Here is a 26,716-nt window from a genome sequence, read left to right as displayed (position 1 = left end):
TTTCATTTTTTGGCCCTATCCCTCAATGGTGGAGAATGAGAAAGAATGTATTTCACTTGCAGTGGACTCATGTAATGACAAATAGTACAAGAATAAATTGGAACTCGTTGCATCAGGAATGTTTCTGTTCCAGGTCTGTGTGCATGCCCACACAACCATCCGTGCAAGCAAGGTTCGATATTTGGTCTTTGTGCTGCTGTTTCATATTCCCAGTTCTGATGGTCATTTGCTGAAAGGCTTTAATAACTGACTTCCGATTGGCGAGATAGGAATGATGGTGAGATTTTCTGTCATTGCCAGATAATTTCTATCCAATGCGAGCTGTTTTTGAGCACATAGTGTGCATATGCGCATCACCACACGATCCACCGCTTGATTCCATGCACTGTGGCGTTTCCGAGGTGTGACGAGGCTCTTTGCATGCAATTAATCTTGAGTGCTATCCTGACGATTCGGAGTGATGTTCCCCTTTTTGCTTCCCTGCTTTCCTGTTTAGTAATGGTGATTACACTCTGTTTGACCTGTGATCTGACCCAAATAGCCAGAGGAGACTCATGGCAGGTATGTGTGCATCGAGGACAGAGAATCTCGGTGTGGGAGGGAAACAGAGGGAAGAGGGCATAAATGTGACTTTGGAAAAGACAGTGACAAAGACTTCGCCACTCCATGTTTAATTCCTTGCCTGGGCTCCCATGGAGAAAGGCATTAGTAACAACGCCACTGCCAGCCACGCGTTTTATACAAGTGGAAGTCTCTCATCTCTCCCCTCCTTATTTTGAGGCCCTTTGCTGCATCCTGCCTGGAACATTTGCTCCTTGCAGACTATATGAAAACAATATTAAGAGCATCTGCCATGCCACAGCACCTGGTTTAGCAGCATTGATGTTGTCTGGTAGGTGTCCGTTCCATTCCTGTTGCCTAATGACACTAAGTGTAGTTTTGAACCTTGGATATATTTTGTTGTTGCTCATGAGCTGGTGTTCACTGCACGTTTTACCATGGTGTTCGCTGCATCGCGATTCGCTGTGATTGGTGAATGTGATGTTGAAGTTTGAAAGAGAGCTGGGCAGTGTGACCGTGTCAGGGCAATCTGTGCACTGATTGAGTTCACACAGCGTGTAGGGGTTTGAAGGCACGCAGGAGGGAATAAGGCGGGCTCGCATGTCGAGCGTGGAAATCGTCACACTGTAGAGCATCCTCTGATGACATTAGGCAGGGGCAAACGAGTTCTCTGCTGTGTCGAGGCAAGTTATTTTATTAGCCATTTTATATTGGTCCATCTCTGTCAAGCGCTCGCAAAATTTGGTTGTAAATCGGTGCTCGGGAAGCTGCTGGGGTTTAAATGGAACATATGGACTTCACGTGGTGTCATTTTTGTCCTGGCGATGATGTAGGAATTATCAGCACCGAGGTAGTATGGCATCCTCTTTGCAATGTGTGACATTTGTTGCCAAAAGCCATCCGGAATTGCCGTTACTCCCCCTCTTGAGTGTGCGAATGTCTGCTGGCCGTGTTGCAGGCAGCACCCTATTTATGTGGCATTTACGTTCTTAAAATTATGATCAAATGTGCATGAATACCATAACCTGAATGATGCTGCTGTGCTCCGTTGATCTAATTACCACATCTTAATATCTGCGGAGGCATTGCAGAATTTTGACGTTGCTCCATTTTTGCAAGCTTTCATTGTAACTCGTTGCCTCTTGTGTCTCACTTTATCATTCCGCAGTGCCTTGGTCCAGATTCCATGGATGATGACGGTTTCTTTGACCTGCTCAGCCGCTTCCAGGGCAATCGCATGGACGACCAGAGATGTGAGCTTCCCATGAGCTCCACATTCAGAAATTCCACGCTTCATGCTGGCTCTTCAAGCCAATGTCGTGTAGGTGGGTTTGCTTAACCCACCCGTCATTAATATTTGAGTAATCTTGCTTGAATTGGATAAATAACCCCATATGGTTTATGAACAATGGTAACAGGTATTTTTCAGTTTCATCTTTTTTTTTTTTCTTTTTTTTTTTTGTATACAAGATCGAGGCTCATGAAAGAGCTAACATTAATCAGACAGAAAGACAAACCGACACATAAAACATAAAACATGGGGAGCGGTAGACAAGATGGGGAGAGAGGGGGAAGGACACAAACACAACATTTGAGAGCAGGGACATCAGGAGAAATGTGGGAAGGAGAGGGCTTTGGGGGGGGGGGGGGGGGGGGAGGCATGGGAAGGGGGGGGGGGGGGTGGGAGAGGTATAAAACATATGGACACTGCCAAGACTTCCAGGAAATAAGTTGGAATTTCAAACAAAGTGGATCTGGGGTGAATTAGCGGGGGTAGAAAAGATCAAGGTTTTGGATGAATGAATGGATAATCGTTTTAAGGCCATTTTCCCCGCTTGAGCGGGGGTTAGCCTTGCGGGCCCCATGACAATCATGGTTCCCTGTTTGAGGCAATGTTTTTATGGCCGGATGCCCTTCCTGACGCCAACCCTTAGTCGCCTCTTACGATGCGTAGGGATACGGTGTACCTATTCTAAACCGGGGTACACACCAGGAAAGAAGATAAGAAACTTGGACGATGACCAACACCCTGTCGAAACGGCTCGATGGTGTATACACCAGACTACTGAGGGCATCACTCACCATTTCATGGAGAGTACACTGGACTAACGAACAGCTGTATGGAAAGATCCCTGGAGTATCGGAGTCACTACCCTGGAGTCTGGATGGGTGAAGATAAGAGATGGTAGTGAACAGCTGTTTTAAAGACCTGGAGGGAGGAGTGGGATTGAAGGGAGTGTGGGAGTTTGTTCCAGAGGCGGGAGAAAAGAAGAATGAAAGAGTGAAGGTGAGCAGAGACCCGAGATTTCGGCAGTTTAACCATCAGAGGGTTGCTGGCATATCTTGTGCGACCTGTAGGAATGTTTGGGGGACAAAGCACAGAGAGAGCTGGGGGAGCAAGGCTGGAGAGGAGTTGGTAGAAGACAGAAAGACCACCTACCTGCCTGCAGTGAGTGAGTGAAAGGCCCTCGGAGATAGCTTCATCACGGGAGATTCCAATGATTCTGAAAGCTTTGGTTTCAACATCGTGAAGCCGAGCTAGGTGTGAGGCAGGAGCACCGGCCCATAGGGGAGAACAGTATTCCATTGAGCTGCGGATGAAAGCCTTGTATGTGGTGAGGAGCTCAGCTCAGGTGTGCCAAGGAAGGACTTCACACGACGGAGGATGCCCAGTCGGCCACTGGCTTAGGAGGCCAGCTTGGAAATCTGGTTTTCCCAAGAAAGATCATGGCAGATAATGAGACCCAAAAGCTTGAGTAACAGAACTTCTTGGAGAGGATTGTTGAGAAAGTAGATGGGAGGGTTGTCCAGTCGATCTTTTCGGAGAGACATAGTAAGAGTGTGAGATTTGTCACAATGGAAAGACATGTTCCACTTGTTTGACCAGTCTGTGATTTTGTCCAGGTCTTCAGAGAGTGAGGAGGCTGCAGACTGCCGATCTGAGGGAAGAGGAATGGAGCGGCAGAGAGTGGAGTCATCAGCAAAGAGATAGAGAGGATTTTCCAGAGAGTCGGAGAGATCATTGATAAAGACCAGAAAAAGCACAGGGCCCAGAACACTGCCTTGCGGAACTCCAGCCTGAACAGGAAGGGGAGATAAGAGAAATCCATTCAGGGCCACACGTTGACTACGACCAGAGAGGAAGTCCGCAAGCCATGCATGGAGATTTCCATGGATACCATAGGAGGAGAGTTTGGTGAGCAGAGCTGGGTGCCAGACCGTATTGAATGCACGTGATATGTCAAGGGAGACAGCTCTGATTTCCTGTTTGGGATTGAGGACCTCCATCCATTGTTGAGATAGCAGAAGCAGCATGTCCAGAGTAGAATGACCTGGTCTGAATCCAAATTGATGATCGGAGATCAAGCCATTGGAGAAGAGGAAGGATTTGATATCCGAAGCATTGATGGATTCCATGACTTTGCTGATAATTGGGAGCAGGCTGATTGGTCTGTAGTTGCAAGGATCTGTTTTTGCACCTTTTTGTGTAAAGCGGTAATGTTTGCTGATTTCCAGGATGCTGGCAGATGACCTTGAGCAAAAGAGAGGGTGAAAAGAACAGAGACAGGGTGAGATAGAGTGGCAGAGCAGGATTTTAGGACCCGTGGGCTGATGCCGTCTGGTCCAGTTGCAGAATCAGAGTCGGGGTTTGACAAAAACTCCTCCACCTTGTCAGGAGAGAAGGACACAGAGTCCAGGAGCAGTTGGGTTCGACTGGGTAAGGTGGGAACAGAGAGAGATGGGTTTGGGACACAAGATTTTGAGGGTAACACAGAGTTGAGGCATTTGGCTTTGTCACTTGCGGTGTCAACTGTGTAGCCATTTGAGGTAAGGGAGGGGATGGAGGGGGAACAAACACCAGAAACGGATTTGACCAGACGCCACCAGGATTTGGAGGAAGGAGACAGGTTTGAGAGTCCTTTCTTGAGTGTGGAGAGATAGTGCTTCCTGGCACTCCTGAGGGTAGACACACACTTGTTCCGAGCTTGGTGGAAGGAACAGAGATTGCCTTCAGTTGGATTAGCCTTCCAAGAGGCAAAGGCAAGTTGTTTCACGGCAACTGCCTCACCACAAGATTCAGTGTACCATGGACGGGAGGAATGGTAAGACAACTGAAGACGAGATGGGATAAATCTGCATGAGAGAGAGCAGTTTGCTTTGGAAGAATTCCCAGGAAGAATTGATGTCAGAAGCAGTGGAGATGGGAGACCAGCCCAGATGATTGATGGCTGCTTGAAGACCGTGCCAGTCGGCCTGAGTGAAATGCCAGACTCTTCGACGCTGAGGAGGCTCTCTGAGAATGGCCAGAGAGATGTCCACTTTAACAAGCACATGATCAGAAGAACCGATTGGAGCAGAAGAAGAGCAGCAGACATTAGCAGGGAAGTTTGTCATAACTAAGTCTCGAAGAGAAGATACACCATTGGCTGAGATACGGGTCGGGAAATTAACAGATTGTGTCAATCCCAGTGAGTCACAGAAGTCCTTTGCTGAGGTGCCATTGCTGGTGAGAGAGGAACCCACACCCAACCAGCTGGCATGACAGTTGAAGTCACCACAGGCAAGGGGGGGAGTTTAGAAGGGGAAGAGCAAGGGGGGAGTTTATGAGGGGAGGGGCAAGGGGGGAGTTTAGGAGGGGAGGGGCAAGGGGGGAGTTTAGGAGGGGAAGGGCAAGGGGGGAGCTTAGGAGTGGAGGGGCAAGGGGGGAGTTTAGGAGTGGAGGGCCAAGGGGGGGGGAGTTTAGGAGTGTCAGGGCAAGGGGGTGGGTGGAGATTTAGAGTGGAGGGGCAAGAGGGGAGTTTAGAAAGTGGATGATTAATGAAAGACGAACATTGATAACAAATTGGGTTTATAGTGATTTTCAAGTTAGCAATCCGATTAAGAACGATGGAGGAGGGATGGAATGAATGTGAATTTAGAACATGTAATGAGGGAGACGTATAAGAGATTGAATTTATTTTTTTTGAAGTGGAATGAGTTGGAGAGGAAATTGAAAAAAGCCTTTTAAATAGGAAGAAAAACAGCGTGTTGTAATATACCACTGAATAAAACACTGAAGGGGAAAGTTTAAACATATTTAAATAATATTTATACAGAACCGTGAACAATCTTATGTGCACAAAATACCAACGGGGGGAGGGCCGAGAGGGAAAACCACGAGTCACGTGAACAGGGCAAAAAGTGGATGGCAAGGAGATAATGGTGGCGGGGCGAACAGCACACCTGGACAGAAGTACAGGATGAGACAACAGCACACGTGGAGAAAGGAAAATAAATATTTTTGATTTTTTTTGGGGGGGGGGGGGTTTGCGGGGGGTGGGGATTTAAAATGTTAGACAAAGAGTATTATGTTCGGGGTAGAAGGGAAAATCTAAGAGCCAAGCAAAACACGAAGTAGGGGACTTAAGTTAACAAACACCGACGGGGGTACAAGGCCGCACACGAGGAGCAGAACACGATTAATTAATTACGAGTTACAGGAAATTCAAACCATAACTAACTAGAAACAAAAAATAACGCATAGACGATGAAATAACGAGTTGAAATTTGACAAACACATGAATGAAAAAATAACTTTACTTTGGATGCCCGGAGAGAACCAAGCCTCAAGGTAGGAAGCTTCAACAACTCGGCCGCGGTGCACGAAATACTCGACTATTTTATACAGGTATGAAAGATTAACACCGAGAATCTCCGAGGGACACACTATAGGTACACACACGTAAGATAAATACAGTTTCGACAAAAATACAATTGTGAACAATTACTTAACTTCGAGCGTTCATGAAGATTGTGGAACAGCTTCGAAAACCGTGACCGCCCCGACAAGATCTCGTGAGATCTCGTGAGATCTCGTAATGAAGGAACTGTTAGTATCCAAATCTCTAGTTAAGAGCCAAAATCATAAACACAAGATGCCTTGTCTTTGTTGTTTTTTCCTTTTTATTCCAAGTCTGGGCTCAGATATCAGAACAAAATCTTTACATACAGAGCATTCAATTTGACAAGTCCCTGTTTTGTACTTTTTGTTATTCTCTAAAATGTGGCCTTCAGCCTGGTGTTGGCTTAGCGGTTAGGGTGCTGGCTTGGGATCCTAGGATCCTGAGTTCAAATCCCGTTTGATCGCTGAATTAACGCCAGGGGGGTTGACTCAGCCTGTCATCCTTCCGAGGTTGACAAATTGACAAATTGAGTACCAGCTTGCTGGGATGAATGACCCAGGTGTGTACCCTGATTTAGAATAGGTACACGGTATCCCTGCGCATCAAGAGGTGACTAAGGGTTGGTGTCAGGAAGGGCATCCGGCCATAAAAACATTGCCTCAAACAGGGAACCATGATTGTCATGGGGCCCGCAAGGCTAACCCCCGCTCCAGCGGGGAAAATGGCCTTAAAAACGATCATTCATTCATTCATTCATTCATTCTAAAATGTGGCCTTTAATTTTCGGCAAGCTTTTCTTCTCGAAGCAACTCCGGTGTTTGTTTAAAGCATATGTCAGATGACCACGCCCCCCCCCCCCAGCTACTTTTACTGCCTCCAAGGCCAACTTGTGGTCATTTTACATTGTCACATTGTCAAGACATTTGGTAATTTAAAACGGTGTTGGTAATTTGCTCTGCCAAAGATTTATAAATGCTTTCTTCTTGTCAAGCAGGTGGTTCAAGATTTCACAATTTATTTTTACCTTTTTGAGGTTTTGATCTTGGACTTAAGTTTTGAGTACATTGCATGTAATTCTCCCTCATTGCACCCAAAAAGCTATTGATATCACAAAATAACTCCCGTCTCCATACAGGTAACCAGCCATTAATCACATCGCCACAAACAGAGGACTTTTTGGAGCTGCTCGCGAGTTCCCAATCGAGACGCATCGACGATCAGCGTGCAGCAATGGGAGACCTCCCAGGCCTACGCAGGATAAGAAGTGCTGCTGGTTCAGAGACGCAGGAATCAGAAAGTGGTCCAGATGCCCACTCTGGAATGCGAGGACAGGATGATGACTTTTTTGACATGGTCATTCGATGCCAGGTGTGTGCACATTGAGATGATTCTTGACACATGTGCGGAAATGATTGGTTGTTGGTTTTTTTAACTGTAAAACCTCAAAAAACATTAGAATTAAAAACAACAAACACGATTTTGCTTGATCACGGCGAGGTCACGTCTTTTCGAAGCTGCTCCATGCGCTCACGCTCTCGAAGCTAAGTGATCTAGCAAAATCGTGTTTTTGTCGAGACTGTATCTATCTTTCGGTGTGTGTACCTATAGCGTATCTTTTTGAAAATTTTCGGTGCTAATTTTTCGTACATGTATACACAATCGTCGGTTAATGGTATCGAGTATTCTGCGGCCTAGTACTCGTAGGCTTAGACTACCGTATCGTCTCCGACCTTGTTTCGTTTTTCTCTCAGCGATTCGTCGAATGCGCTGAAATTATTTTTAGTTCTCTGTTTCGTACCAGTCGTTCACCCCGTACCTCCTTGTTTAATATCTGTACTCACAAAAAACCCCCCCCCCCCCCCCCCCCAAAAATATTTCCTTCCCAGGTCTTATTCGTTTATTTGTTGTTCTTTTTGTTCGTTTGTTCTTCGTCCGCGATCACGCGGTTTAGAAATGTATAATCTCTCCCCTGAACAACTATTTTCTCTCATATATTATAACACCCTTTTCTTCTTTTCCTACAAAAGGATGCTTTCGTCTTGCTCACCAAATCTATTCATTCCAAAAAATATATATAATACCATCTCTTACAGTTCCTCCTTTCTACATTCCCTAAACTATCCAGAACTCCACCCCTCCCCCAGTGTCCTCAAACGTATTTTTGACTCGAATGTCTCAAACTCATTTTGCAAAAAATGTTCGTTTCCCATGAATCGTACACTTTTCAAAATCCAATCTCACCCCTCCCCTCCAAATCCTACCCATCACCCATCCCTTTCAAATCTCCCCCCTTGCCCCTTCCCTCCCCTCCCTCCTAAACTCCCCCCACACCCCTCCCCTCCGAGACTCTCCCTCGCTCCTCCCCTCCTAGACTCCCCTCTGACCCCTCCTCCTCAAAGCATCCTCCCTGCTTCTTCCCCCTTCCAACTTTCACCTTCATCTCCCCAAACCTTCTGCCTCGCTCTTCGCCCTCCTCAAATAACACCTCACTGTGCCTCACCCAATCTCCATCAAACCTTTTGTCCGCCCCATTTTTCCCTTTCTCCAAGCTATTCTGAAATCTCTGAAATCTCTGACACACCTTCAACAGCTCTCCCTACCTCTTCCTCCTCTTCCACATCTTACCCTACCCCTCCCCCCCCTGTTCTGGACCCGATGCTCCCCCTTCCTCTTCATTAACGGTATGGACCTCAAACATCCGGGGCCTTCGCTCAAACTTGACTGACCTCTCCATACAGGTTGCTTCTGACAAACCAGATGTGATCTGCTTAACAGAAACTTTCCTCCTTCATGATGTCTCTGATGCCTTGGTATCTCTCCCAGGTTACTCCCTCCTCCGGTATGATAGACCTGAGCCTCGTCCTGGAGGTGGGGTTGCTATCTTTATAAAAAACTCTCTTCCTCACTCGCCCTCCACTGCCCTCTCTCCACCTCACCCCCAGGAATACCTTTGGCTACGGCTTCCCCTTCGCTCCCACCTTTTGTTCATGTGTGTTGTACCGTCCACCAAACAGCGATGACTCCATCTACATCTCACTGTCTGATAATATGGACCAACTTCTATCTACCCATCCCAACTCTCTCTTCCTCATATGTGGTGATTTCAATTGTCACCATGCCAGTTGGCTGGGTTTGGGTACCTCTCTCACCAGCCATGGCTCTTCAGCAAAGGACTTCTGCGACTCACTGGGACTGACACAATCTGTCAATTTCCCGACCCGGATCTCAGTCAACGGAGCATCTTCTCTTCTGGATTTGGTTATGACAAACTTCCCTGAAAATGTCTGCTGCTCTTCTTCTGCTCCAATCGGCTCATCTGATCATGTGCTTGTCAAAGTGGACATCTCTCTGACCATTCTCAGAGAGCCTCCTCAGCGTCGACGAGTCTGGCATTTCACTCAGGCCAACTGGCACGGTCTTCAAGCAGCCATCAATCATCTGGACTGGTCTCCCATCTCTACCGCCTCTGACATCAACTCATCCTGGGAATTCTTTCAAAGTAAATTGCTCTCTCTCATGCACAGATTTATACCATCTCGTCTTCAGTTGTCATACCCTTCCTCCCGTCCATGGTACATGGAATCTTGTGGTGAGGCTGTTGCCCTGAAACAACTTGCTTTCGTCTCCTGGAAAGCAAATCCAACGGAAGGAAATCTCATTTCCTTTCACAAAGCCCGAAACAAGTGTGTGTCCACCCTCAGGAGAGCCAGGAAACAATATCTCACCATTCTCAAGACCGAACTCTCTTATCTGTCTCCCTCTTCCAAATCCTGGTGGCGTCTGGTCAAATCTGTTTCTGGTGTTTGTTCCCCCTCCATCCCCTCCCTCACCACAAGCGGCTTAACGGCTGACTCCGCACGTGAAAAAGCTGAATGCCTCAACTCTGTGTTTGCCTCTAAATCTTGTGTCCCAAACCCATCCCTCTCTGTACCCACCGTACCCAGTCGTACCCAGCTGCTCCTGGACTCTGTGTCCTTTCCTCCTGACAAGGTGGAAAAGTTTCTGTCAACCCTCGACTCTGATTCTGCAACTGGTCCTGTCGGCATCAGCCCACAGGTCCTAAAATCATGTTCTTCTGCTCTTTCACTCCCTCTTTCTGTTCTCTTCACCCTCTCTTTTGCTCAAGGTCATCTGCCATCTGCTTGGAAATCAGCCAACATCACCGGTTTGCACAAAAAAGGTGCAAAAACAGATCCCAGCAACTACAGACCAATCAGCCTTCTCCCAATTATCAGCAAAGTCATGGAATCCATCATTGCTTCAGATATTAAATCTTTCCTCTTCTCCAATGGCTTGATCTCTGATCATCAATTTGGTTTCAGACCTGGTCACTCTGCTCTTGACATGCTTCTTCTGATTTCTCAACAATGGATGGAGGTCCTCAACGCCAAACAGGAAATTAGAGTGGTCTCCCTTGACATTTCACGTGCCTTCGATACGGTCTGGCACCCTGCTCTGCTCACCAAACTCTCCTCCTTTGGTATCCATGGAAATCTCCACGCATGGCTGGCGGACTTCCTCTCTGGTCGTAGTCAACGTGTGGCCCTGAATGGGTTTCTCTCATCTCCTCTTCCTGTTCAGGCTGGAGTTCCCCAAGGTAGTGTTCTGGGCCCTGTGCTTTTTCTGGTCTTCATCAATGATCTCTCTGACTCTCTTGAAAATCCTCTCTCTCTCTTTGCTGACGACTCTACTCTCTGTCGCTCCATTCCTCATCCCTCAGATCGGCAGTCTGCAGCCTCCTCACTCTCTGCAGACCTGGACAAAATCACAGACTGGTCAAACAAGTGGAACATGTCTTTCAATCCTGACAAATCTCACACTCTTACAATGTCTCTCCGAAAGGACCGACTGGACAACCCTCCCATCTACTTTCTCAACAATCCTCTCCAAGAAGTTCTGTCGTTCAAGCTTTTAGGTCTCACTATCTGCCACGATCTTTCTTGGGAAAAGCACATTTCCAAGCTGGCCTCCAAAGCCAGTCGCCGACTGGGCATCCTCCGTCGTGCGAAGTCCTTCCTTGGCACACCTGAGCTCCTCACCACATACAAGGCTTTCATCCGCAGCTCAATGGAATACTGTTCCCCCCTCTGGGCTGGTGCTCCTGCCTCACACCTTGCTCGGCTTCACGCTGTTGAGGCCAAAGCTTTCAGAATCATTGGAATCTCCTGCGATGTAGTCAACACCGAGGGCCTTTCACTCACTCACCGCAGGCAGGTTGGTGGTCTTTCTGTCTTCTACCGACTCCTCTCCGGCCTTGCTCCCCCAGCTCTCTCTGTGCTCTGTCCCCCCAATATTCCTTCAGGTCGCACAAGATCTGCCTGCAACCCTCTTATGGTTAAACTGCCAAAGTCTAGGCTCTCTGCTCACCTTCACTCTTTCATTCCCCTTTTCTCCCGCCTCTGGAACAAACTCCCCCACTCCCTTCAATCCCACTCCTCCCTCCAGGTCTTTAAAACAGCTGTTCACCACCATCTCTTATCTTCCCCCATCAATAACCTTGATCTTTTCTACCCCCGGTAATTCACCCCAGAGTCCTTGCAGTGTTCATATGTTTTATTCCTCTCCCACCTCCCCCCAAGTCCTCCCGATGTCCCTGCTCTCAAATGTTGTGTTTGTTTCCTTCCCCCTCTTCCCCCTCTCTTTTGTGTCCTTTCCCCTCTCTCCCCAGCTTGTCTGCCGCTCCCCTTGTTTTTTGTGTTTTGTGTGATTAATGTTAGCTCTTTCACGAGCCTCGATCTTGTATACAAAAAAACAAAAAAAAACGTTCAGTTCTTTGTTTATTACTTTAAAATCTTTATAATTACATTTAAAACAAGTACAAAAAGTTTTAATTAAAACAAAAGCCGCGTCGATGTTACACAATGCCTAGATGCAGCGTTGCCTATAACGTTGATGTTATAGGCACAGGACATTCCTATTGATTCGATTACTTGATGTTATTTTTGTGCAAAGTGAAAATATATCTCGGCAATTTCCCGTGTGTGGCGACGAATTTTTAATATATCTCGGCATTCTCCCGTCTGTTATTTCAGGCGGTGTATGACTGACCATGCCGCGATTTAAAAAAAATATATCTCGGCAATTTCCCGTGTGTGGCGACACGTGAACGAAGCTATGCTCCTCTCTCCACATTATTGTGACGACGTATAAATTAAATATTTCATCGTGACGATTGTCATCAAATGGACGAATTTTTTATATATCTCGGCATTTTCCCATCTGTTATTTCGGGCGGTGTATGACTGACCATGCCGCGATTTAAACAAAATATATATATCTCGGCATTTTCCCGTCTCTTATTTCGGGCGGTGTATGACTGACCATGCCGCGATTTAAAAAAAATATATCTCAATGGACTTGAAGTTACAGGCCTTTGAGAATTCATTTCGTTCTTTCAAGGGCAACTTTCATTGGATTTTCTTCCAGTTTTTTTTCAACCCAGTCTAAAACTATGTTAGCGACTGTAAAAATGAAATGATATATCGAATTTGATTTGAAATAAAACTGTGTGAGAGAGGAAGACACCACGGGCCTACAAAACAGGCCTCAAAGATATGCGAGTTAATAAAATGGTGGATATTTGTTTATATGAAGGCTCTCCCAGAATGGGTGGAGCTATGGTTCCCAGAATGGGTGGAGCTTTGAGGTTTTGTCTTCTCTGCAAGAACAAGAAGAACAACAAGAAGAAGAAGAACAACAACAACAACAGCAGAGGGCACTCTATGAGCAGCGTCTGCGACGCGGCTAAAAAGATTCTGTGTCTGTGGACCTTAAAGGTGCCTGCCTGACTTGAGATATTAGGGTCTGGAGTTTGAGCCCCTGGTTGTGCCGTTGAATTAACTAACACCAGGTGGGTTGACCCAACCTGTCATCCTTCCGATGTACCAGCGGACTGGTAATAGAGGGCAATGCATTAGCGGTACATTCGCAACCCCCAGAAAATGATGTAACCAGCAGCCAGGGGCTGCACACGAACCACCAGTTCAGCCATATTGAAGGTTTTACCTGCGTACGTTTCAGTAGAACTTCATACTCTGGATGCTGGCTCTCCATATATAGAGATACCGACAGCTGCTCTCTTCCCCTTTTACCTGCCAAGGGAATTCCCCACAGTTATTTGCTGTGGTTGTGTATATCAATTAATCTGCTGACGTGAATGTTGCTGAGTCTTATAAAAATTCACGAGAAAATTCAAGACTTGGAAACGGCTCTCCTCACGGTGTAAAGTTAATTATAGGAGACTGTAATCTATGTGAGTTAACATACCCACGTCCTCACTATCAGTTTGTGAATGGGTCCACACGGGAGAATGTGATTCTCGATACATGCTGTGAAAGTATTCTAGGAGCATGTAAATCCATCGTGAAAGTGGGACTGGGTGTTTATGATCACAATATGTTTCAGTTGTTATTTAAATATGTTCAAGCATTGAAATAATTAAGTAAAATCAATACTTCGGACGACATGGACTTAGTCCGATAATAATACTGAAATATTGAGGGCCTGTTTCAAATCTATAGATTGGGAGGAGTTTTCACCCCTCAGCCGAATTTGGGCGAAGGGGTATTGTTGTCACGGGCGTCCGGGCGTCCGTCAACTTTTGGTTTCCGCCAATTTCAAGGAGAACGGCTTGTCCGATTAAATCCATTTTTGCAGTGTGTGTTGGGGTTGAGTTAGAGGAAGGTTCTCGAAAATGGGCGCGCAGCGATTTTCAATATGGCCTCCACGGCAGCCATCCGGGCGTCCGTCAACTTTTGGTTCCCGTCAATTTCGAGCAGAACGGGTTGTCCGATTAAATCCATTTTGCAGTGTGTGTTGGGGTTGGGTAGAGGAAGGTTCCTTTCGAAAATAGGTGCACTGCGATTTTCAATATGGCCGCCACGACATCCATCTTGAAATTAGTTTCCGTCAATTTCGAGCAGAAAGGCTTGTCCGATTAAATTCATTTTTGCAGGATGTGTTGGGGTTGGGTAGAGGAAGGTTCCTTTCGAAAATGGCCGTGCTGCGATTTTCAATATGTCCGCCACGGTAGCCATCTTGAAATTGGTTTCCATCAATTTCGAGCAGAACGGCTTGATCGATTAAATTCATTTTTGCAGTGTGTGTTGGGGTTGAGTTGAGGAGGTTGTCTTTCGAAAATGGGCGTGCTGCGATTTTCAATATGGCCGCCACGGCAGCCATCTTGAAATTGGTTTCTGTCAATTTCGAGCAGAACAGCTTGTCCGATTAAATCCATTTTTGCAGTGTGTGTTGGGGTGGAGTAGAGGAAGGTTAATGGGCGCGCTGCGATTTTAAATATGGCCGTCTCGGCAGCCATCTTGAAATTGGTTTCCATCAATTTCAAGCAGAACGGCTTGTCCGATTAAATCCATTTTTGCAGTGTGCGTTGGGGTTCAGTAGAGAAAGGTTCCTTTCGAAAATGGGTGTGCTGCGATTTTCAATATGGCCGCCAAGGCAGCCATCTTGAAATTGGTTTCCACCATGCATGGGCTGAGGGGTTACGCCTGCTTTGCGGTGCTATTTATTGATGTTGTGATCACAGGATGAGGCCACAGGGGTAGTTTCTGGCTACACACTTAATGAGGCTACAGAAGCAGGTTCTGGCTACACACTGGATGAGGCTACAGAAGCAGGTTCTGGCTACACACTGGATGAGGCTACAGAAGCAGGTTCTGGCTACACACTGGATGAGTCTGCAGAAGCAGGTTCTGGCTACACACTGGATGAGTCTCCAGAAGCAGGTTCTGGCTACACACTGGATGAGTCTACAGAAGCAGGTTCTGGCTACATACTGGATGAGGCTACAGAAGCAGGTTCTGGCTACACACTGGATGAGGCTGCAGAAGCAGGTTCTAGCTACACACTGGATGAGTCTACAGAAGCACGTTTTGGCTACACACTGGATGAGTCTACAGAAGCAGGTTCTGGCTACACACTGGATGAGGCTTCAGAGGTAGGTTCTGGCTACACACTGGATGAGTCCACAGAAGCAGGTTCTGGCTACACACTGGATGAGTCCACAGAAGCAGGTTCTGGCTACACACTGGATGAGGCCACAGAGGCAGGTTCTGGCTACACACTGGATGAGGCTACAGAGGCAGATTCTGGCTACACACTGGATGAGGCTACAGCGGCAGATTCTGGCTACACACTGGATGAGGCTACAGAAGCACGTTTTGGCTACACACTGGATGAGGCTCCAGAAGCAGGTTCTGGCTACACACTGGATGAGGCTACAGAAGCAGGTTCTGGCTACACACGGGATGAGGCTACAGAGGAAGATTCTGGCTACACACTGGATGAGGCTACAGAAGCAGGTTCTGGCTACACACTGGATGAGGCTACAGAGGCAGATTCTGGCTACACACTGGAGGAGGCTACAGAGGTAGGTTCTGGCTGCACACTGGATGAGGCTACAGAGGAAGGTTCTGGCTACACACTGGATGAGGCTACAGAGGCAGGCAGGTTCTGCTTACACACTGGATGAGGCTACAGAGGTCGGTTCTGGCTGCACACTGGATGAGGTTACAGAGGTAGGTTCTGGCTAAACACTGGATGAGGCTACAGAGGAAGATTCTGGCTGCACACTGGATGAGGCTACAGAGGTAGGTTCTGGCTGCACACTGGATGAGGCTACAGAGGTAGGTTTTGGCTGCACACTGGATGAGGTTACAGAGGTAGGTTCTGGCTAAACACTGGATGAGGCTACAGAGGTAGGTTCTGGCTACATTAAATTCTGTGAAACGATGCTTATCCTAGAGAAGCATGTGTGAACATATCCGAATAACAAACCCTGGGTTAAAAAAGATGTCCAGATTATTTTGTGGGAAAATTAAGTTGCTCTTAGAAATGATTATTTAATCGGAAGGGTGGGGGGGGGGGGGGGGGGGGAAGAAAGACTTCAAAAAGGAAACTAGATATCTGCGATCACAAAGGGACTTACCCTTGGCCTGTGATCTAATGATGGTCATATTTTTGGAACACCATATTATGACCTTAACCTTCAACATTTAGTAAAAGCGTGTAAATAACGAAAATGTATCCCCATCTACAATCTATCCATAAAACTCAGCATGAAAATCGGAGGAAAATTATTTAAGTTATCATCAAAAAGGTGTTTTTTGTTAATTAGGTCACAATCTGAAAAAGTAGGTCAAGGACACGAATCAAATATCAGGTGCACAACGTCAGTGGCAGTTTGCTATTTTGATGCAAAACATATTTGAAGGTAAAGCGGTCTTTGAGATTCCCCATTGGCAAAATTGAGCGATGATAAAAACGTGTTGTTTTCGCACCGCCATTTGACCTTGACCTTGACCTTTAACCTGGTGGGTATAATGTAGATTAAGCATAAATGCGGCTTACTCTAGGGAATCTAGAGGGCAATTTCATTCCGATTGGACAGACCTTGGTTGAGTTATGGTGAAAAATGTGAAAACATATATAATTAGGTCATGACCTTAAAAATAGGTCGAGCACAAAAAATATTATGCCAAACCCGCATACTTTCTATTCCAATTATGTACTCAAAATTTAATTCTGAAAGTCCCAGCCAGCTTCAAGGTGCAGCTCGGAAATTGATACACCTCGGAAATTTTGAGTGTTGAGAGTGCGTGCAGGAAGAATTTATTTTTTATAAAAGGTGGTTTAGTAATTCTAGGGATCTAAAAAAAAAACCCTATGGTACCATTAAAAATTGGAGGTGCCAATTGTTGAAACAATCCCGACAACAGCAATAAGCTTTCCCCTACGCTTGTATGGGGAGGCCTAATTAAGGAACTCGACAGGATTGAACTGAAATTTAGATCAGCGAATGTCAAACAAGCGTGGAATGAATGGTATGAAGAAAATGACAGGATGTGACAAAAATATCCCCACGTCAAGTTCTGAAGATGTGTTAAAATATCTGCCCCGATCTTTCTTGGGAAAAGCACATTTCCAAGCTGGCCTCCAAAGCCAGTCGCCGACTGGGCATTGGTTTCCATCAATTTCGAGCATACCATTTCGAGCGAACCACCAGTACAAAAATATCCCCACGTCAAGTTCTGAAGATGTGTTAACTTTTGCCAATGACTTAAATTAGAAGAGCACTCGGTAGAGCGCATACGTCCGCCAGGCTGAACTGTTTATGGTTTCCATCCCACTGATAGGCTGGATCTGGCCGGATCGGACCTGAACCAAAATCGGTTTCTTCTTGTCACCTAACCAACTCGTCCACCAAGTTTATTCATAACTCGTCCACAACTTTTTAAATATCATCTACGATATAAGAGAGCCGTTGGTCTATCTGTCTGTTTGTTTGTCGCCATTTTTCTGAGATGGCTGAAAGGATCTTTGTCAAACTTTCATCAGTGAGTGCCTGGGAGTGTTTTCGGCCAAAAAATAAATGAATTGAAAGTTCGTTTTTTTGGATTATTAAAAAATGTATTGCTCTACAGTGCCTAAACCTTTTTGATTAATGACAGTTATGTACAAGTACACATTCGCATAAATAAATACAAAACAATCACCAGACATTTGAACACAAATAATTATAAAACAATTCCTGAAGCAGTCAAAGTTGGTGGTAAGGCTTCTTCTTCTTCCTGAACGTCATCATACTTAACTCAAACCTGATGAATGGCACATTTACCAGCATATATTCAACGAAAAGGTAAAATGATGATTTGACATTTGTGATGGTTTCTGATTTGGATGTAATTGCTTTTCCATTATATTTGCCCTCATTTAAAATATGTTAATGTTCTTTTTCGCTTGAGCAACACCGGGTACTCCAGATATAAACACATATACTTTACTCGGGGTACAAATACAAATACAAATACAACTTTGTCTGGGGGGTAACATAGGCTATGTGGCCGTTGCCTCATTCGGGGGGGGGGGGGGGGGGGGGGTGTGGGGTACCGGGGGAGGGGCGTAAATTCTCTATGTAAATGTGTACGATGTCGTGCCACCTGGTGATGGTGGCAGAGGGTATTACAATTGACTTTTTCTTTTTTTTACCTGTGCAACACTGAGGTTATGAAGCACTCTGCACAGGAAAAATTTTCCTCCTTCCCTTCCCCCCCCCTTCCCCCAAAACAGAGGGGTCTGTCAAAGCCACCCCCTCCCCCCCTCCCCTCGGTACTCCTGCTGGTGTTATATATCGCTTTTAGCCCGATCTCTCGATGGTGAAGAATCACTTATAAATTAGATAACTCTCATATCCGAATCCATATTCAGATCTTTACCAAAATCGAATTGATTAGTCCTTGTCACATACATTACCTCTTTGCCAAATTTCGTCTGAATCTGTCCACAACTTTTTGAAATATCTTATTCACAAATAGACAAACAAACAGACAGACAAACAAATGAAAAATCGGTCAGAGACCTAGGACTTGCCGGAATGTACTTTTTTATCGGCCATTTTGGATCATTAAAAGTAAATAATGACCTCTGCCAGAGTTCAAATGACGTGGGTTTAATCTCTACATGAGAGAATTCTACATAACTATTTGGGCGGTGTATAAGCTAACAGATCGCTGTCTCCATCGATCTTGCCAAGGCCGTAACACCAATCGGCTCAAAATCCTTTTAACTGTTGACTTGGTAGTTTTTACAATGAAGGAAACATGTATCGGGAGTACATACGACATATCGATTGTGAATGTGACAGCTCTGAGGCGTCTTTCGCTTCGCATCACAGTGACGAGGAGCACCAACGTGGCGACTGCAAGATTAAAATCTGGCTTCATGCCCCCTCACCACCCAAAGCCTTCAACCAGACATATTAACACGCTCCTCCCCCTTCATTTCCGTTCTTCAAAGCAAAGCGGTAAAAATTGTTGTATCCCCATTATATATTACTAGCAATGGTACCTGCCCTAAGGGTGGGGCTTCAATTGGGAGGCACAAATGATTGGGTGACCTTGATTGGGTGACCTTGAGCTTGACCTTGGGCCGAGAGAGTTAAAAATTTGTCAGTCTATTCCAGGGCAAGGCAAATATGTGTGTAAAGTATGGCAATGCTATGTGCAACGATGTAGACGTAGTACTGCGCACAGACAGACAGACAGACAAAGCAATCGACCAACATAATTGCCAGAATTTTTTCCGGCAAGTAACAAGAACAGATACATTCAAAGTACACCGCCCCCATGCCAAATAAATAAATATCCTCCAGCGCGGTATTGTCGGGGCGCCTTCGGTGCCTGCGCTGTCGCTGTGCATAGTGAAGTGCATAGTGAAGTCGCTGTGTCGCTGTGCATAGTGAAGGTATAGAGAAGGTATTGGGAGGGAGAGATGTACAATAATTTATTGATCAATTGCGGAATTTAAAATCAATAAATAACGATCGGAAAATAATTTCTTGATCAATTGAGTGATAGTGTTTCACGAACCACCAGTGTTTCATCCAAAGCTGTAACTTTTTGAAAGTTAATTAAATTAGTTAATCAAAAATTAAATAATGAATTGATGAATCAATAAATAATAAATCGATTAATTGATTATCAATAAGTAAACTAGATGGTATTCATAGAATACTTACCCTGCGCAGTCAACTTGGTCCCAGCCAACTCTTCTGTTTTTGAAGGTTTTTTTTTTCTTTGATCCAATGTGGTTGCCAGACCACGTGAGCGATGACGTCATAAATTTATATTCTCTAATATAATTGTTGCATAGATCATGCTCAATAAATTTCAAACTGATCAGACTAAGCGTTGTCCCTGTCAAATTACGACGTCATAATTATGGCACCAATGACGTCATCGTTAACACCTATTCCCCATTTGGAGTTCTTTACAATGAGCCACGTTTCAATTTTTCCATAGAACAGTTTTGGAGATATAGAGGTGCAATGTTTTTCGGTTTTTCAAAGATGGTGCCTGTACCACATGACCTATGACGTCATGATTATCATAAAAAACTTATACAGGAGTAGCTGCTAATACTCTGAAAATTTCATGTCCATCGGACTAACAGGTGCAGAGGAATTTTTTTAGCCGCGTCGCAGACGCTGCTCATAGAGTGCCCGTTGTTGTTGTTGTTGTTGTTGTTGTTGTTGTTGTTGTTCTTGTTGTTCTTCTTCTTCTTCTTCTTCTTCTTGTTCTTCTTGTTCTTGTTGTTCTTGCAAAGAAGACAAAACCTCGAAGCTCCATCCATTCTGGGAACCATAGCTCCACCCATTTTGGGAGAGGCTTCATATAAACAAATATCCACCATTTTATTAACTCGCATAGCTTTGAGGCCTGTTTTGTAGGCCCGTGGTGTCTTCCTCTCTCACACAGTTTTATTTCAAATCAAATTCGATATATCATTTCATTTTTCACAGTCGCTAACATAGTTTTAGACTCGGTTGAAAAAAAACGGGAAGAAAATCCGATGAAAGTTGCCCTTTATAGAACGAAATGAATTTTCAAAGGCCTGTAACTTCAAGTCCATTGAGATATATTTTTTTACAATCACGGCATGGTCAGTCATACACCGCCCGAAATAACAGACGGGAAAATGCCGAGATATATTAAAAATTCGTCCATTTGATGACAATCGTCACGATGAAATATTTAATTTATACGTCGTCACAATAATGTGGAGAGAGGAACATAGCTTCGTTCACGTGTCGCCACACACGGGAAATTGCCGAGATATATATTTTTTAAATCGCGGCATGGTCAGTCATACACCGCCTGAAATAACAGACGGGAAAATGCCGAGATATATTAAAAATTCGTCGCCACACACGGGAAATTGCCGAGATATATTTTCACTTTGCACAAAAATAACATCAAGTAATCGAATCAATAGGAATGTCATGTGCCTTTAACATCGACATTATAGGCACAGCTGCATCTAGGCATTGTGTAACATCGACGCGGCTTTTGTTTTAATTAAAACTTTTTGTACTTGTTTTTCATACTAATCAGATCAAGCGTTGTACTTATCGAATTATGATGTCATAATGAAGGCACCGATGACGTAAACATATCTTATTCCCCATGGGGACTACTTGACTGAGCCATGTTTCAATTTTTTCGATGAAGCTGTTTGGGAGATATAGAGGCGAAACGTTTTCCCAAGATGGCATCCGTACCATGTGACCTATGATGTAATAATTATCTATCTATAATTCCAGTAATCTCTGTACGTCTGTACGTCTGTTTGTCTGTGACCGCTGTTTCTCGACAACCACGGGTCCGATATACTTTTAACTTGCCAGGTATATTGCTGGGGACCCGAGGATGTGCCTTTTCAAGGTTTCATATTAATCGGACAATTACTTACCGAGCTATGTCCAAAAAACGATTCAACCAATCAGAGAGCAGCGAACGATCGCGTGTGCCGAACGTGGAGGACACACTCTGCCTCGGATGGCACATTTGAGAGCGTATTCATTTATTTCACGTTTGCAAACTATGTTGGCGTTAAACTATGTTTTAAAACTAATAAAACCGAATTTGCGATTCATTCGCTTTCCTGCGCGTTTGTGCACGCGATGGCGATTTCTTTACCAAACTCCGGAAGCCGTTCGCTTTGGACCAAACCATTGCATGTAAATAGAGGGGGGGGATTGTCACCGTACTCGCAAGCCGTTCGCTTTGGACCAAACCATTTCATGTAAATAGAGGGGGGGGGGATATAATTTTAGATATAGATATAGTACGGGCAATGCCCTAGTGAATTAAAAGATAATACAGGCGGAAGCACTCCCATGGTAAAATTTTGTGCCAATCGGACCAACGGTTGCCGAGAAAATGAATTTTTAAAATGCAGACACGTACGCACGCACGTACGCACCCGAATGCTTAACCCTGCCTTTCGCTTCGCGAGCACAGGGTAAAAATATCCTTTATAGCCACATCACTTGGTCACTGTCATGTCAAAATATCAGCTTCCTAGCTCAAAAGGTGCCTGAGATATTGCCCAGATGAGAAAGAAAATAAATAAGTGATTAATAATGAAAATAAATAAATAATAATGGTAAAATAATTAAATTATGAATTAATTGGCTATTAGAATACCTAAACCATCAGTTTCATCCGAATCTGTACCTTAAAAAAAATGAAGTCATTAATCGAATAATTCATTGATTAATTTACCAATCAGTAAATAATTGATTAATCAATAAATAATTGATTAATCAATAAATCAAAAATATCTTTTATAGCCACATCTATATAGATGTGGTCACTTTATAGGTCACTGTTGTGTCTGAATATCAGATACCTAGCTCAAAAGGTGTCTCAGGTATTGCCCAGATGAGAGAAAATAAATGGGTTATTAATAATGAAAATAAATAATTAATAATCGTAAAATAATTAAATTATTAATAAATTGACTAATAGAACACCGAAACCACCACTATTTAATCTGAATCTGTATTAAAAAAAAAGTTCATTAAATTATTAATGGAATAATTAAATAATTAATCGATTAATTAATTAATCAATAAATCAAAATATCCTTCATGGCCACACCACTTGGTCATTGTCTTATCCAAATATCAGCTTCCTAGCTCAAAGGATGGCTGAGATATCGCCCAGACAAACAAACAAGAAAACAAGCACAGATACATTCAAAGTACACCGCCCCCATGCCAAATAAATAAATAACATCCTCTAGCGTGGCGCATAAGAGACTGTATTTAGAGGGAGAGGTGTACAATAATTGATTGATTAATTGCATAATTAAAATCAATAAATATTATATTCATAAAATATTTTCTTAATCAATTGGCTCACAGCATACCTAAACCACCAGTGCTTCATCCAAAGCTGTAACTTTTTGAAAATTCATTAAAGAAGTCATTAATGGTGGGGACCAAAAAATAATTAATTAATAAATAATTAATCGATCAATTGATTAATCAATAAATCAAAAATATCCTTTATAGCCACATCACTTTGTCACTGTCGTGTCCAAATATCAGCCTCCTCGATCAAAATTGCCTGAGATATTGCCCAGATGAAAAAAGAAAATAAATAAATGATTAATATAATTAATGAGTTGGCTAATAGAATACCTAAACCACCACCGTTTCATCCGCATCTGTAACTTAAAAAAATAATTAATTAACTCATTAATTGAATTATTAATCGATTAATTGATTAATCAATAAATCAAAAATAGCCTTTACAGCCAAATCACTTGGTCATTGTCATGTCGAAATATCAGCTTACTAGCTCAAAAGGTGCCTGAGATATTGCCCAGAAGAGAAAGGAAATAAATAAGTACTTGATAAATAATCGATAATAATTAAATAACTAATCAATTAATTGATTAATCAAAAAACAAAAAATAATGTTTTTGCCAAAGCACTTACTCACTATTGAGTGAGTGAACACCCGTGGATACCTAAAAGCAAGCTTTGGCTGTGAATGTGACCTTTTTCAGGTAATTTTCGTCGTCCTCTGTACGACTGAGCATTTTTAAGGCAAACACCTTGCATTTGGATCCATCATTTGATTTGAGTTCCTGCAGAATCTGCACCTTATAGTCATAAAGCTCCAGTCTTTCATGCAAAATCCTGTGTACAGTGGTGGTGGGTAGTCACAGTTCTCTGAATGCGCGTCGGATTGATTTTTTGGGACTTTGTTGAAATGATTCACACACTCCCACGTCTGCTGAACTTGTGCTTGGTCGATTGACACTTTTCTGTTTCTGACAACTTCTAGTCTCCTTAAACCTCTTGTACCCACTCTATGATACTTGTCCGCAATGGCGGATTCCTTCCATACCTTGTACGGAAATTACGCTGAATTACGGATCTCGTCTTGATGAACCATTCAACGCACTGAGCTTTCTCCCGTGGAATCGCTATTTTCTTTTATATTAACCCACCAGACCTGAAAATAAAGAAAACTCTCAGTTTCTGTATCGTATAAAACAAAATGTATCATTGTATCATTTGTGGTACTGGATATATTAACAACCAAAGTTGCTTAGGCCTTTTGAGAACACCCTGTATATAATTGCCTCCTCCACAGAAGGTGGTGGGATACAAAACGTAAACTGTTCAGCCTGGCAGGTATGCGCTCTACCAAGTGCCATTTTAGTTATGCAATGTTTTTCGATTGTGACTCTACCAAGTGTCATTTCGCTTTGTGGGGAAAAATGGCCTCTAAAGGTGGTTTAATGTTTTTCGATTGTGCGCTCAGAGAATGTTTGCAGTGCAACCTCCATTATGATGACGTTGTGATGTGCACACAGAGTGCCCGCATGGATGACCAGCGTTGCTCAGCACCAACAATTCCAGCACGTGGCCCCACCGTCCCAGACGAGGACTTCATCTCCCTGATACAACGCGTGCAGGGTCGTCGCATGGATGAACAGCGTGTTGCACCTCCAGGCCACTCGTGAGGCCCCGTATCAAATGTTTGCATTCTGTGTGCATTTCTCTTCATATTCTCTGCCTAATGCAGCAGCTGTTATACGATTGAACTTGCCAAAAAAGTGATATTCATCACTTACTCTTTTTATTATTTTTTAATTGCATTGTCATCTTTTTATTTTATTGGTTTGAGACCACGTGGCAAATGCAAGGTTTCATTAGTTGCAGCGATCCTGCCAGTGCGTTTCCGCAGTGTTGATGGTGTTCCGGCATTCGCAGTGGTACAACTGAGAACTGTGGGACAGATTTTCATGGGTGAGATTTAGACATGTGTATAGCAATAATCCATGGCTATGCAGTTTATAAATTGGGATGAAATCGACATGTGCCACATTACCTCAATGCTCACGTGAGTTCTTGCAGAACAACAAAACGTGAAGTGTGTTGGTGCTTTAGATTGCACCTTCACCCTCCTCCCTCTCCCACACCCCTCCATTTGGTGCAGGTCGTGATTCCAAGCTCGGCTGTATACAACAACAACAACAACAGGCATTTTAAGGCCATTTTCCCTGCTAGAGCAGGGGTTAGCTTTGCGGTCCCCATGACAATCTTCTCCATTTTGCCCTATTTTCTGCATCTCCCCTTGTTAACCCCCTTGCCCGCATTTCTTCTTCCACCACATTTAGCCAAGTCTTTCTCGGTCTTCCCCGTCCTCTACTTCCTTATACATTCATTTCTATCACTCTTCTCAACCAGTCACTTTCATCCTTCCTCAACACATGACCAAACCATCTCAACCTGTTTCTCTTCACAGCATCCATCACAGGCTCTATTCCCATCATCTTTCGCAAATCATCATTTGTCTTCCTCTCTCTCAACGATACTCCACACATCCACCGAACCATTCGCATTTCCACCCTTTCCAGCCTTCGTTGCTGCTCTAACTTCTAAGACCAGGTGGCAGATGCGAGGGTTTCATTAGTTCCAGCGATCCTGCCAGTGCGTTTCCGCAGTGTTGATGGTGTTCCGGCATTCGCAGTGGTACAACTGAGAACTGTGGGACAGATTTTCATGGGTGAGATTTAGACATGTGTATAGCAATAATCCATGGCTATGCAGTTTCTAAATTGGGATGAAATCGACATGTGCCACATTACCTCAACGCTCACATGAGTTTTTGCAGAACAAACAAAACGTGACGTGTGTTGGTGCTTTAGATTGCACCTTCACCCTCCTCACTCTCCCGCACCCCTTCATTTGGTTCAGGTCGTGATTCCAAGGTCGGCTGTATAATGTTCAGTATTTCCAGGACGAGTATCAGGATCTGTACAGAGTCTATGGTGTTGTTCATGTACCACCTGGCATGCTTTTAGCAGCCTGGTACCCATTAAAAGTATGTTTGCAAAACTTCTCATGAGAACTCATTGTTTTTATTCAGGCTTTTACTTCTTTCTACCACTTTTTTTTTTTTTTTTTTGTATACTGAATCGAGGCTCGTGAAAGAGCTAACATTTACTTCACAAACAAATCGACCAGACAAACAAAATACACAAAAAGAGGGAGCGGAAGACAAGATAGGGAGAAAAGGGGAAGCACACAAACACAACATCCGAGTGCAGGGAGATGTGTGGAAGGGAGAGGGCCTGGGGCGAGGAGGCATGGGAGGGGGGGGGGGGCGGGGAGGGAGAAGTATAAAGCACAAGGACACCAAGGACTTCCAGGACAGAAGTTGGTATTTCAAAAAGTGGAATTGGGGTGAAATTAGCGGGGGTAGAAAGGATCAAGGTTTTGGATGGGGGAAGATAAGAGATGGTGGTGAACAGCTGTTTTAAAGACTTGGAGGGTGGAGTGGGATTGAAGAGAGTGAGGGAGTTTGTTCCAGAGGCGGGAGAAAAGAGGAATGAAGGAGTGAAGGTGGGCAGAGAGTCTTGATTTTGGCAGTTTAACCAAAAGAGGGTTGCAGGCAGATCTTGTGCGACCTGTAGGAATATTTGCGGGACAGAGTCCAGAGATAGCTGGGGGGGCAAGGCCAGAGAAGAGTCGGTAGAAGATGGAAAGACCACCAACCTGCCTGCGGTGAGTGAGTGAGAGGCCCTTGGAGTTAGCTTCATCGCGGGAGCTTCCAATGATTCTGAATGCTTTGGTTTCAACAGCGCGAAGGCGAGCTAGGTGTGAGGCAGGA

At 44.3% G+C, this 26,716-nt stretch overlaps 1 protein-coding gene across 4 annotated transcripts in view; it reads left to right on the top strand.

Moving 5' to 3' along the window:
• Positions 1–25,944, top strand: part of LOC137416210 (G-protein-signaling modulator 2) — a 134,266-nt gene extending 108,322 nt beyond the window's left edge. For 2 of the 4 annotated variants that reach the window (XM_078767414.1, XM_078767415.1), the window contains 3 exons: positions 1,730–1,886; positions 7,360–7,592; positions 24,414–25,944. In XM_078767414.1, coding sequence (XP_078623540.1) covers positions 1,730–1,886; positions 7,360–7,592; positions 24,414–24,563 — 540 coding nt within the window. In that variant the 3' untranslated portion in view covers positions 24,564–25,944. The remainder of the gene's footprint in view (positions 1–1,729; positions 1,887–7,359; positions 7,593–24,413) is intronic. The other 2 variants (XM_078767416.1, XM_078767417.1) reach the window with 1 other exon arrangement.
• Positions 25,945–26,716: the final 772 nt, after the last annotated feature.

The sequence above is a fragment of the Myxine glutinosa genome, chromosome 13 (assembly GCF_964187855.1).
Source record: "Myxine glutinosa chromosome 13, kmMyxGlut1.1, whole genome shotgun sequence".
NCBI classification, from domain to species: domain Eukaryota; kingdom Metazoa; phylum Chordata; class Myxini; order Myxiniformes; family Myxinidae; genus Myxine; species Myxine glutinosa.
Note: the sequence above shows the minus strand (reverse complement) of the source record. Positions and strands in the feature narration are given on the sequence as shown.